This window comes from Rhinolophus sinicus, linkage group LG05 (genome assembly GCF_036562045.2).
Source record: "Rhinolophus sinicus isolate RSC01 linkage group LG05, ASM3656204v1, whole genome shotgun sequence".
In the NCBI taxonomy this organism is placed as follows: domain Eukaryota; kingdom Metazoa; phylum Chordata; class Mammalia; order Chiroptera; family Rhinolophidae; genus Rhinolophus; species Rhinolophus sinicus.
The window spans coordinates 118806621-118820863 of record NC_133755.1 but is presented as its reverse complement, the minus strand read 5'-3'; the positions used below and the strand labels follow the sequence as shown (position 1 = coordinate 118820863).

The window sequence follows — 14243 nt, the reverse complement described above, 5'->3', positions numbered from 1 at the left end:
AAGATTTGATTTCTGAAACACAGACATCATTGATAGAATAATTGTGGTTGTCTTACTGAGATTATCCTGCTTTTGTGACTTAAGTGTTATACAGAAAACATACAACTGCTTTATTTTTCCTAATTTTTAAAAATTTTTATGTATAGTAAACATACAATATTGTATTAGTTTCAGATGTGCAACATAGTAATTAGACTAAGTAACTTACAAAGTGATCACCCTGTTAAATGTAGTACCCATCTGACACCATAATTATTACAATATTTTTGACTCTATTCCCTATGCTGAACCCTATACCCCTGTGATTGTTTTCTGTAAGTGGCAATTTGTACATCCTAATCACCTCCCCTTTTTTTACCCATTGGCGTGTCCAGCACGAGGAGGGTTGTGGGGAGGGAGAAGGGCGGCGCAGGGTTAAGAAAATACAGTAGCCATGAATAGAGTGCAAGCGCTGCGGGGGGCCAAGGGGGATCAGCCTCAGGGACTGAACTCCGAATTGGGCCAACGCGTAGTTGTTGTTTTTTTGTATTTTTTTCCTAAAGAAGTAAAAGCTTGTTAATCTCAAGATCTGTGTGTTAGTAGCCTGCTGGCTGTCTTTCCTGAAGTTCCCTTTGTGTTCCAGCTTGTACTTTGCCCTCACACACGCACATTTCCAAGGAATCCATTGAAGGGGAGGGACTTATATAATTCCATGGGTCTCAGTTTGCTGAGACTTCCCCTCAAAGGAGCTTTTCAGATCTCTCTCCATCGGGCCTCAGTTTGCTGAGGCACTCCCTTGTGAAATCCTAGGAAGAGCGCAGGGGAACAAACTGTTTGGCAGCTGTAAGGCAACAACCCATTTGTCCAACCCTTCTCTCATCTGGCAACCATCAAAATGTTCTCTGTATCTATGACTTTGTTTCTATTTTGTTTGTTCGGTTATTCCACATATAAGTGAAATATGTAGAAAATCTCATAAATCGTGTTTCACAAGATTAGTTTTACTTAAATTCATATAATGATCATGAATCACAGAATGAAGATGTTAGATACTTTAATTTTAATAAAGATATTAAATTATATAAAATTAAAATTTCTCCATGGTTAAAATATATGCTTTATAGATATTTAAGATGATTAGAAATAAACTAAACAAAATTCATTAAACCTAGTGAAAGGTTATTAGGTAAGAAAAGTAGCAGACTGCCCTTGACATATTTCAAAGATGGTAGGACAATATCGAGTGGTTATAGAAATTAAAGAGGATGAGTCAACATTGTTGTGGAAGTAGGCAGATGGTACCAAGATGCATAAATCAAAGATCAGAACATTTTGCAACTACTCAGCTATTGCATTACTTAAATATGGACACTCCTGTAATTATCCTCAAAGTGGATGTGATTAATTTTAAAGCTGTTCTGTTTCACTTTAGTTCCCAGTTTGAGTTTTTATTTCCCTATACTCTTCCTACTGTCCTTGTTGATTGAAGACTGAGTTATTTGGGTTGTTTGACTCTTTATGTGCATATCCTCTCTTCTTTTTTCAACAACCAAATTAATCGTATATGTATATTTTTAATAAACTATAAAATGTATATATCAAATGTATTTATTCTCCCTACTCTTTCACATGTACAATCACATAAAATCTTTTCCATGTATATTCAATTTATATTTTTTGACAGTTTAGTATTTCATTACATAAGTATTAACTTCAGAAATAGAGACCAGGAGCTGTGCCCTAGGATTTATGAACATCTATTAATAGATATTTTTTTCTTTTTTTGTCCAGGCTATTGTGGTGACTGATGGAGAGCGCATTCTTGGCTTGGGAGACCTTGGTTGTAATGGAATGGGCATCCCTGTGGGTAAATTGGCTCTGTATACAGCTTGTGGAGGGATGAATCCTCAAGAATGTCTTCCCGTCACTCTGGATGTGGGAACAGAAAATGAGGTAAACAATTTAAGTGTATAAGAAAATTATTCATCTTAAAAAAATAGCACCAATTCTTGCATTTTGAGCTTACTCCAGGAACTTAATGAAAGTCGTTTTTTTCTGTCTAGTTCTCCCTCTCTCCTCAAATCCGTCCCCCTACTTTTACAAGAAAATTGTTTTCTCGTTTCATTTTCATTAATGTCATTAATCTTTTACCAACTTCTTTGGTGTTTTATTATCCTTTAATGAGTATTTATACCATTATTCTGTAGAGTATGTATTTTATTTTAGGATATCATAGGTTTTTTAAATTATTATTTTTATACTACACAGGAACTAATTCCAAAAGATATTAAGTTTAATCAGTCTGAAATCTTCTTGTTCTAAATGTCTGTATTGAACCTGAGGTAGATGTTTTGGAGTTTAGTTTCCCTCATCCTGCAATAATATTTTAGAACCTTAAGTCATATATCAAGTAGTATATATTTTTGCTCATCCTGTATTGCTAATATTTAGGACTACTTACAGGTGAAAGATACTAGAAACTAAAGATAGAATTTTCTGAAATAGAGATGAAAGATAATGGTCAGTTCAGGACAGACTTTTAAAAAGTTACATACAAATTTCAGACCTAGGTCCAGAATAGATTAATCATCAAAATAAAACCTTGATACTTTAAATAAACACACTTTTTATAGTTGTTTTCCTTGTTCCCTTCTAAAGCAATTTAAGAGATATAACTTTTGACCTGTCAGTAATGTTATAATAGTGACTTGAACGGTTTTTATGTTCTTTAACCTATACAAAGTTATAATGTTTATCTTCCTCTATACTGTATGAGGGCTCATTGAACCTTTATAAAGGATACATTTTGATAAAAATATATTGCTTATCTTGCATTTTCTTTTTCAATACTAATAGAAATAATTTAGAAATTATCAAAGCTTACCTCTTAAAACAATTATCCTAAATTTCGGTATATACATTGAACATTAAGATTTCCTCTTTATTTTTTCATATGTTTTAAAATATTGTTCTGTGATAAATTACATTGAAATCAGTTTAAAAAAATCATAAATTCTGTAGGACATCTTAAAAATTTTAGGAAGAGGTAAAGAAGAGTAAAGAGTAATGAAACAGACATGCAAAAATTGAAGAATTCAGTTTTAAATTGGGGCCTTTTAAGCTTGGTACTGTCTGTAGAATGTGGACATAAAGAAAGCTGTGCCGTAATGCAACCATAACACTGGGACTGTTGTATTGATAGATTGTGTTAGTTATATGAAATATTTTATTTTCTGAGGGTGGGTCTTAAAATTGACAAATTTGTCAGTTGTCTTGAATTTTCTCACATTATATCCATTTATTATTCCTTTCCTCTTTTGGTATTCAGTGCTTTTATATTATTCCATTTCTGTCCGTCTACTTCCCTCAGCCTGCAAAACCCGTATCCATCTCTCCATCATCAAATGTCTTACTTTGTCCTACTGTAGGTAGATCTAGTTTTTAAATTCTTTTTCCATTGAACATGCCTGGTACTTACTACATTTCAAAGTTTTTTAAGCTGCTAAATTAGAAAATAATCTGGTAATATAAATGAATCTATTGTTAAAGTGCTAAATGTTATTTGTAGTGATTTTTGCTTATGGCCATGGACTTGTGGAGACATTAGGGGATAAAATGAAGTGAGTGGTGGGATTTTAACTCTTTGACAGGTCACTGGAGAATATCTTTTTAGCTTGAGAGACCTTTCTGAAACTCTTCAAATTTTATTATGTAGATTTAATTGAGTTGGACAAATATTGAACACGTACTACTATCTCTCAAGGCCTAAGTGAAGGTTAAGTAATATCAGAGTGAATAATTCAAGGTCTTGCCAATAATATGCTCTGAATCTAGAAGAGGAGATGATACATATGGAACTAGTTTCAATATGCATTAAATGCTTTGATAAGGACACTTGACAAACCATTAAGGACAATACGCCAATCACTTATTTCTCTGCCAGTTACAATATACTCTTAGTCTCTAACTGTATATTACTGCTATTTTCTATAACTTATCTTTTTCTAAAATCAAATTTAAGAAAATTAATGGTAAAAATGTATATTAATAAATGATCAGCTAGAGTTTTTGTTCTAAAAAGAGAGTACATTATTTTTTCCTTTATATAGTTTAGCTATACCTGAAGTTAGCCAACAAAGTTTAAGGACATAGTTCCAAGACTCCTCTCACATCTGACACCTACTGCAAGTTTTGGGGGTTCCCCAAATCACTCTCTGGCTTGATAATTTGCTAGAAGGACTCATAGATCTCATTGAAAGCTATGTTGATCATGGTTATGTTGTATCACAGGGACAGGATATATATTAAAATTAGTCAAAGGAAGAGATGCATAGGGCAGAGTCGTGGAGGGTTCTAAATGTGGAGCTTCTATTTTCCTCTCTCTGTGGAGTCAAGACACATTACCCTCTGGTATCAGTGTGTGATATTGATATGTGCACCAGTGTTCAGAGTTTTTATTGGGATTTCATTTCCTACGCATGATTGATTACCTATGTGAACTCAGTCTCCAATTTGACTGATACCACATGACCCAAATCACATGGTTAGTTTTTCTGGCATGGCCAGCCTCCACCCTGTGAGTATGACTTGTGACCCCTAGGCTACTAGGTAAAATGGTGAGGGCCCTATCCAAAATAGTTACATGTGTGTGAACCATGTCACCAGAGTCCATACAAACAACAGACAAAAATATAAGAAGCAAACACACGAAAAGAGAAATAGGTCTAAACTTTTAATCTTAGGTTAAGTAGAATTCAGTTTTAAACTAAGATAGGATTATGGGTGTGATTGTTCAAAGTTTTCAGGAAATGTAGTTTCTGTGCTATATATACTGTTCCAGAGCATATTAAAATTGACACCTTCACGTTTCATTTTATGAAAACATAATAACCGTGATGTCTAAAACTGGTAAAAAACAACACATAACAAGAAACTCCTAATTATTCTTATGTTTACACATGTTCCCAGCTGTAATCTTGAAAAAGTTGCTTAATTCTTCTGTGCTTCAGTTTCCTCATGTAAAATGAATACCTACATTATAGAGTTGTCATTATTTAATACACTTAGGGTGTTTAGAATTGTGAGTGGGATTTTGTAAGCACTTAGTAAATATAGAGTTAGAAACAAAAATCCCTCATATAATATTGGCAAATTAAGTCTTGCAAAATATTTTTGATATCGAAAATTATTCAAGCCATTAGCAACATCATAATTAATAGTAATATATTGAAGGCATCCTTTTAAAGAGTTATCAAATCACCTGTTATCACTACTATTCTCTTTTTCATTGTTTAGAAAGTGCTAACCTGTGTATTAAGACAAGAAAAACAAATGGGATATAACTGACAAATAGGAAAAGACAAAATTCTCCTTAGTTATAGGTAATATGTTCATCAGTATTTATAGGTAATTGTTAAAACCCAAGAAAATAATATAAAAATGTCATGACCAAATCAGAGCACTCAGTAAAGTAGCTACTTATAAAATAAATTTTAAAAGCTAAAAAGCTTTCCTGTATACTTGTAATAACCATTTAACAAAAATTATTTCATTTGCAATAGGAACAATAGTTTATTCTGCTAATGCTATGATGTTCAAAATTTCTAAGCAAAGAAATAGTGACATTGTATTTGGTTCATCAGAAGAATGATTTTTTTTTAAAGTATACATCTGCCTGGACCTAGAGAACATTATGTTAAGTGAAATAAGTCAGACAGAGAAGGACAAATACCATATGATCTCACTTATATGTGGAATCTAAAGAAAAGAATAAGTGAATGAACTAATCAGAAACAGTTTTGGAAACATGGAGGAAAAACAGAGGGTTGCTAGAGGGGCGGGGGGGTGGGGATAAGGGGGAAGGTGAGGGGATTAGAAAGCAGTCAGTAACCACAAGATGGCCCCAGGGTTTTGAAAATTAGTTTGGGGAATGTAATCAATAATGTTGTAAGGATTTTGTAGGGTACCCAATGGACACTTGTCCCATTTGGGAGACCACCTCAGGGATGATGTAGATGCCTGATCACTGCACTGTACACCTGAAGCTGAAGCTGAACAATAATGAATGACAACTATAATTTTATAAATATATATATACACATATACATATATATGTATATGTATATATATGTATGTATATACGTACAAGAAGTGGAGTACAGCATTAGGAATAGAGACAGTGGAAATGTAATGGCTCTGTGCGATGTCAGAGGGATAGTGGATGGGGGAGGGGGGTCACACAGTGTGAGGGATATAAATGATAAACGTCTAAGTATTAGTTTGTCTTGTGCACCTGAAATTAATAAAAAAAAAAAAAAAAAAAAAAAAAAAGTACACATCTGCCTTGTCCTTCCCAAAAGTTAATAGTGGTACGTCTTCTTTATTATGCAAAATATATTTTCATCTTTGACTCAATTTTCTCATAGTTTTATTGGTTTTTGGGTCACACGTATCAACTGCATCCTTTAGTGATAAAGCACTTACATTTCAGGGTAAGAATAAAAGCCATTTGAGATTTCTGTTGCTTCAATTAGAAATGCTCCAACTCATGATTTTTTCTTTCTCTTGTGAGTTACTGGAATTCAAAATATGCTAATAGTATTCTCACTTGTAAGCAATCTAACCTAAATTTTTATGTCCTTAGCTCTTAATTAATATATAATGAATAGAAAAATACTTGTAGTTAAATGAGTTGCCAATTCTTAATGTTCTTATTTTATTCACTTTGACATTTTATCCTTTTTATTTATTCTTGTATTGCTGCTTTACTGAGAAGACAAAAAAGAAAACTTAATTAACTAAGATATTACTGAGTCAATGGATTTGTGCAAAATGTAATGGAGTTTTCATGTTGCCTCACTTTCACATGTGGAAAACTGTTTTTAGTCACACATTCCTGTAGGAATAATTTTTAATCTCATTCCTTTTGTAAATCTGTCCAGTTTTCCACTTCCTATTAAAAATAGAAAAACTAATTGATAACAGCTCAGTTTACTATCCAGAATAACCTAACAAAGTTTAATGAAAACTAGACCCCTTTTTTATACAAATTATAAATGTTTTCCTCTTTTATGATAAATAACTAGAGTGAGTAGTAATGAAAATCAAGAAGGAATTAGCAGCTGATTAATAAGATAGTTCTCACTTGCTGTCAGTCACACTTGCCTGACTTTCAACTAAGGGCAGTTTAAAGAATAATGACACTGAAACTGAGCCACAGAAGTACTTGGATAAAAAATGCTCAATTTTTTAAAGTTAATATGCAAAGCATTAACTTAGGGAGGATGTTTGTGTTTTCATCTTATCTTTCATCTATTATTTCACAGTCCACACTTTCTTTAATTTACTTGTGAAGAATAGCTATAAAATTTACTTTTGTTACCTGAAGTAAATTTTCTTCAATTGTTTCTTAAGAGCATACCATGTTTAATTTCTTCTTTTTTTTCCCTGTTGTTGCAAAATCTTTCCATAGAAGTTACGTTTATTGTCTGTTTCTTATATAAGTGACCAATATCAAAGCTTACTATTATATTTCTCTAAAAATAATATGAGTAGGTATTCCTTGTGTCCCTTCTATGTTTTTTTCTAGGCATTATTAGGTCTTAAAGACTGCTTTATGTTTTACACGGTATGTTAGCTTACTAGGACTACGATAACAGTGCCACAGACTGGGTGACTTAGCCGATAGAAATTTTCTCAAAGTGCTGAAGGCTAGAAGTCCGAGACCCTAGGTCAACTGGATTAGTTTCTCCTAAGGTCTCTCTCCTCGGCTTGTCTTCCTCCAGTGTCTTCACTTGGTCTTTCCTCTGTGTGCATCTGTGTCCTAATTTTTTCTTGTAAGAACACAAGTTATATTGGATTAGAGACCTCCCTAATGATGCCATTTAACTTAATTACTTATTTAAAGACACTGTTTCCAAATAGAGTCATATTCTGAGGTACTGGGAGTTAAGACTTCAACATATGAATTTGGAGGTGGGGCACAATTCAGCCCATTACAATGGTCAGTCTTCAAGATGGCACGGGCAGTACACGTAGGAGAATATTGTCTTTGCACAGTTATTCTTGGTTTATTAAGCTATTACTCCAGCTCTCAGCTTTTCTGATTCTGGTTGTATGTTTAGTCTGGCCTTCAGTTCATGGGAACATTATTCTACCTTCCGCATGATCCCAGTTAGAATGTCTGGGATATTCATTTCTCCCTCAAGCTCCCTGCACATCTAGCCTTTATCCTTTCATATTATGGGGATTACTTGCCACTTCAAACAAGTGATCCTGCTTTGGCGTGAGTGCTAATCATTACAGTAAAGCCATAGGAGAGACGATAATCCCTCAGTTCCCAGGCTTTCAGTTTGCTTTCAGTATCATGTGCTTACTTTTAGGTGGCCTTCTTTTACCTCATCCTCTCTAAATTAGAAGATGATAATGGATTATATCAAAACTCTGTATTGTTTGAGACACTACAGCCTTGGCAAGGAGAATGGGGTCTTTCTTCAGTTTGGTTTTATATGCTTTATAGCTATCAGGAACTTCTTGAAGTTTGTGGTATATTTTAGAAATAGCCATTATATAAACTCAAATAGAAAAAATATTTACATGAGACAGGAACCTTTTGGGAAGTAGAATAATTTTATTTTAACTTAATAATATACAGTTGAAATGAGTGGTTCTCAACATATGTTCCATGGGCCAATCACTTCGGAATTACCAGGGATGTGTGTTAAGAGTGCCAAATCCTGGCCCCCACCACAGACTTATTGAATCATAGTCAAATTAAATTATTTTTATTTCTACCACTTTTTAAAATTTATGCCAGTTTATATACATGCTGACATTTTAAGTATTCCTTTAGACTCTTGAATGAACATTGGCGGTTAGTTTCCTTAATTGTATTGAGGACATGAGCCCACAAAACAGCAAAAATTATATATTATTTCCTTACAGAATTTTGGTTTTTTACTTGAAAATAGTGAGGTAATAGCAACAAAGAAAATGAATATCTGTATATTATAAGTAAAATTTTAAAATAAGTGCTAAAATCAGGACTATTCATAACATTATGGAAGATAAAGGTTTATAATGTTCTTAGTATCAGAGAACACTTTCAAGTCAGTAAGAAAATGTCAAATGTAAAATATATGAATTGCCTAGTGACATGGGCACAGATAATTTACAAGTGAAGAAGTAAAAATGGCCAAAAAAACTTATGAAAAAATGTATAGCAATATTAGAAAATAAATACAAATGAATGCTACTTGATAACATTATACATAAATATACTTATATGTATTTTATTATAAGTTTTATTTATTACACATATTATATATTTATATGTATATTTCAATATACATATATAAAGATAAAGTATTATGTATGTGTATATATATATATATCTACATATATATTTATTTATATATGTATGTATGTAGATATAGATAGACAGATAGATAGATAATACACTTACTTGAGGGTGCAACAAAATAGACATACTTATTATATGTCATTAGGGGGAAATGTTAATTCTTTCATCCTCTAGGAGAGCAGAGTTCCAATATCGATCACTAGTTTTAAAAATGTTCATCTGCTGTCATGAAAACCTTTCACAATATATTCCTATGTGAAAAGAGGTTTGAAACAGTGTATGATGTCCCAAATTTAGGCAGATAATATTATACATGCATAGACATAAAGAAAAGGACAGAAGAATATGCATCAAGGTGATAGTGGTGGGTAGTTCTGAATGGGTAGAGATTATTAGTATATTCTATGTTTTTCATTTCACTTTTCTGTGCTCTCAAGTTTTCTGATAGGAAATATTGCTTTTCTAATGATAAAAAACTTAAAATATTAAGAAAATAGTTTTGAAATCTCAGAAACTTCCAATTAGAAAGGTAGAAATGTGAGAGACAAAAACGAGGGGAGAGTTGATAATGATTACTATTTGCTTCAAATAAATGAATGCTTCAAATAAAAATTCCCAAAATTCCAGAATTGAGATAGTGCTAACAAGTAAGAAAATTGATTTTACCAATATATACCCTCCTTGTCTCCTTTTTGGAACTCTCTTACGTTTCCATGTGCTTTGTCTCTTACCATTTTTCTTCTAAGGTTTTTCTTTCTCTCATGCTATAAGTCTTCATAAGTCTTCAATGATCAACCTGCATTACCTGAGACACCTCTTGCTAAAGAAGGTCTAACCTTTCTTGAGTGCTTACTTAATACCAAGTTTTTGATTTACTTTCCAACAAAGATCTGTTGAATGTTTACTCTTGGCCACAAAAGGTGTTTAATCCAATAAGTTAATATCACTTCCATGCTAGAGTAGTTGGTCTATGAAATCATTATCAAAATTGTGTAATCTTCTTAAGTTGCTTTTTTGTAGATTAACAGTTACATCTCCAAGAATGCACTCATTATTCAAGTCATAATTATGAAATTTAAAAAAAAACACAGTAAATTTTGACAGAGACATTATGATTGGGAGAATTTTATAGCTTCCTGATTTATCAGATTCAAAATCTTTATCTTATTGTTCATGAATCTTCATAATTGACTCTTCACTGTAGTCTTTTTTATGAGATATACTTTAATTGTTAGCATGGGAAAGACTGCGAGAAAGGGGGAAACATGTAACATCTTTTCTCAATTGTGTTCTTTTTCTAATTCACATTTTAGGAGTCCAAATATATTCCAGACATGGAGAAAGTATTTTAATTTTGGCAGCCATTTGTAGTTCACTGGCACTTCAACCTCAGCTGTTCAGAAGCCTGCCAGTAGATTGTTTAAAGTTTTCAGGCCTCGAGGAACAGCTGGGTTTTACAACAGCACTGAGTTTCAGATTTTACATTTCATTTGAAATATATTTATGTGATTAAATATGGTAACTTCCAGCTAGCCAGAAAGCCTTAATTCAGTGTTATGCAGTACATTATAAGTAGGATGACCACATAATGTGTTGGCCAAACCAAAACACTTTCACAGTGAAAGAGAATGCTATTAATAATGACACTAGGACAGCAGGTATGAACCAGGCTATAATTTATGTTGGCTTTAAGCAAATCTCAACTCCGATGATTCAAATGGCTTAAACTTCTTTACAACATCGCCCTATCTGCAAAAACATATCACGCATCTATAACAAACTACCTCCAAACTTAGGGACTTAAAACAATTACAATTCTACTAATGTTTATGATTCACTGGTGAGGAAGGTTAGGACCCTTGGGACAGTCTGGCCTTTCTCCATAAAGATTCTCATCCTTCACAAATTCTCATCCTTCACGTAATCCACATGTAACATATACTCATCTCCATCCCAAGCTTCTAAGGGTTTCCTCCCAATAACTGCAGGCCCAAAGTTCAGAATCCTGTCACCTAAATCAGGTCTAGATAAAAATAAAGCTTTTTGTGTTTTGCTCCTTGGTGTGGATCCTTTTATCTGTTCCCACATATTAAACCTACAATGGTGAGGCAGGGACAAAATAACCACAATCAACATTCCCATTCTAAATGGGACAAATGGGAATTATTTGGCTGTAACTGTTTCATAGAAATTTTGAATTTCCGTTGGACACATGTTACCAGGTCACATACTGCAGGATTAAGGGATGCTCTTTGAAAAGGGCCCAGTTCTGTTGCCTCACAGTGGATCTGTATTCACTGTCCTCTTAGGCTTCTGGCTGTTGTCTCTGGGCTCTTGGCTTAGTCCTTGGAGGTAGCCTTCCTCTCCCATAAGAAATGGCTATATTGCAGCAGCATTCCTTTCTCAGCTTGCTTCCTTCTTGTGGAAATTTGGGGATCCAGAGAGGAAGTTTCATTTTGAAGTGTCTCAGTCCCAATTAACCCAAGTATTACCACACCCTTAAAATTTTTTTTAGGCTTTCTATGTACCAGATATAGTCTATTACATAAGGGACCCACTTACAATTCTTTTTAAAACAGACCTTCTCCCCTATATTGGTTGGCATATCAGAGAGCTGTGGGACCAGCTCCTTTTTTCTAGTCAAGATGGGCTATTAGACTCCTTTAAATCATTCAGAGGTTTTTTTAAAAAAGTTGTTACAACCATACACTTAATTTGATCTTTGACTGTAGGTCTTATTTTACTTGGGAAATCTTTTACAAGCAAGTCTTGTGTCCTTTGTATTTTCTTTAAATTTTACTCACACACTGAACATTTATTTCTTTAGCTCATTTCTGTTTTCACTTTATCATACAACTATGAGAAGCCAATTTATACATTCAATCTTCTGTCTGGAAATCTCTTAAGCCAAATTCACAAGTTCATTAGGTTTACATTATCTCTATTCTAGCTTTCTGAAGGTGACAGTTTTGTTAATTGTTTCACTATTACATGGCATGGATTGCCATTTTTTTCTAGCCTGCAAAAACAGTTTGTCTCTTTTAATTTATTTTAGCAACATTTTGTAGTTTTCAGTGTACAGGGCTGACATATGTTTTGTTAAACATGTCCATATGTATTTCGTGTTTTGAATGCTGTTGTAAATGGAGTTGTATACTTTATTTCATTTTCAGCTGTTCATTGCTAATATACAGAGATGTATTTGATTTGTGTATATTGACCTTATATTCTGTGATCATGTTATAGTCACACATTTTTTCCTAGGGGATTTTTTTGTAGACTCCTTAGTATTTTCCATGTACATAATCATGTGTGTACAAATAAAAACGGTTTACTTTTTTATTTTTCTTGCCTTATTGTAATGGCTAGGGTCTTTGGTGTAGTATTGAACAGAAGGGCTGAGAGTAAATATCCTTGTCTTGTTTCCAATTTTAGGGGAATAGCATACAATTTTTTTCCTGTTAAATATATTGTTACCTGCGGGTTTTTTACAGATGCCCTTTATTAGGTTGAGGAAGTTCTTTCTGTGCCTAGCTATATACCTAGTTTTGTTATAAATGGGTACATTTTACTGTATATAAATTATACCTCAATTAAAAAACCGATTTAATAAAAATCATCATTACATATACTAAAATTTAAACAGAGAAATGTTGTCATTATATATATCATTAAAAAAAAACTTAACTGTGTAAAGTTTAAAAAGTTTAAGAAAAACTAGTCCAGGCTAAAAAATTTATTTTTAACCTTAGTCAACTATAATATGAACATACAATCAAAATGCTGGTTGAAGATTTTACTTTCAGAAGCAGAAAAATAATTTAAGAAAGGAATTTCTATCTTTCCATTTCCCAAGCTAATATTAATATAATATTTCAAAACTCAGTATTATTTTTCTGTGTGATAAACTTTGCCTGTAAGTCTAACTGAGCTTATCTAATTAGCACCACTGAGAGATTATAATTCCTTTTCTTTCCCCGAGAATAAGACAGAATGTTTTTAATGTTTAGCAATTATTTTTTTGTTTGCCATATTAATACTGTCAATATAGTTGATACAATACTAAATATTAACTCTGAAGATTGGTTCTGAATCAGTTTGGCAAGATTTTATTTCCATTTCTATCCTTATTATACAGATTAGGAAATTGAGGCTTAGAACAAATAAATGACCTGCCTTTAGTTATTTCTATATCTCTGATAACTTTTTTTAAATAGGAGTTACTTAAAGATCCGTTGTACATTGGACTACGGCAGAGAAGAGTGAGAGGTCCTGAATATGACAGTTTTTTGGATGAATTCATGGAGGCAGTTTCTTCCAAGTATGTATAATATTTATTTTATATTTGAGTAGAATTTCAAAAATTTAGATAACCTAACATAATGAAGTATAACAATATCCAAGTTTTGTGCAGTATGTTTAACAATTAGATGTGATTTGAATAAAATACACCTACATATATCCGCATGACTCTTAGTGGCCAAATAACAACTATCCCAAAAAATGGTTGTCTCTGTTGCTATCTCTGAAGATACTTTTACAAGAATCTTTAGATCCTGTGATTATTGGAATGCATGATTATAGTGAATGAGGCAGTGAATGGCCGGTGAGTAAATTACTTGAGCAAGGCTTTATACAATTATTGGCACCATGAACTTTGTTTCTGACTGTTGATAATATCTGATCTTCAGTTGTCTTTTTTGGGTGTACCTGACCCTTTTGTAGTAGGAGAAGCAGAGCAAGAAGTGAGCATGAGTTAGTAGTCTACAGGGTCTAGAATGGAACAAGACCAGGACATCCAATCACAATCCATGAATCACTGATTAAAAATAAGGCACTATATTTCACCTACTCTAGATAGTATTTAACAGTGGGCCAAGTGCTACTACAAAATTTTCCGTTT

General features: G+C 32.9%; 1 protein-coding gene across 1 annotated transcript in view; it reads left to right on the top strand.

Annotated features, from left to right (window-relative positions):
• Window positions 1-14243, top strand: part of ME1 (malic enzyme 1) — a 175659-nt gene that overhangs the window by 72594 nt on the left and 88822 nt on the right. Inside the window, exons 5-6 of the mRNA XM_019729541.2 lie at window positions 1771-1932; window positions 13558-13661. Of these exons, the coding sequence (XP_019585100.1) occupies window positions 1771-1932; window positions 13558-13661 (266 nt within the window). The remainder of the gene's footprint in view (window positions 1-1770; window positions 1933-13557; window positions 13662-14243) is intronic.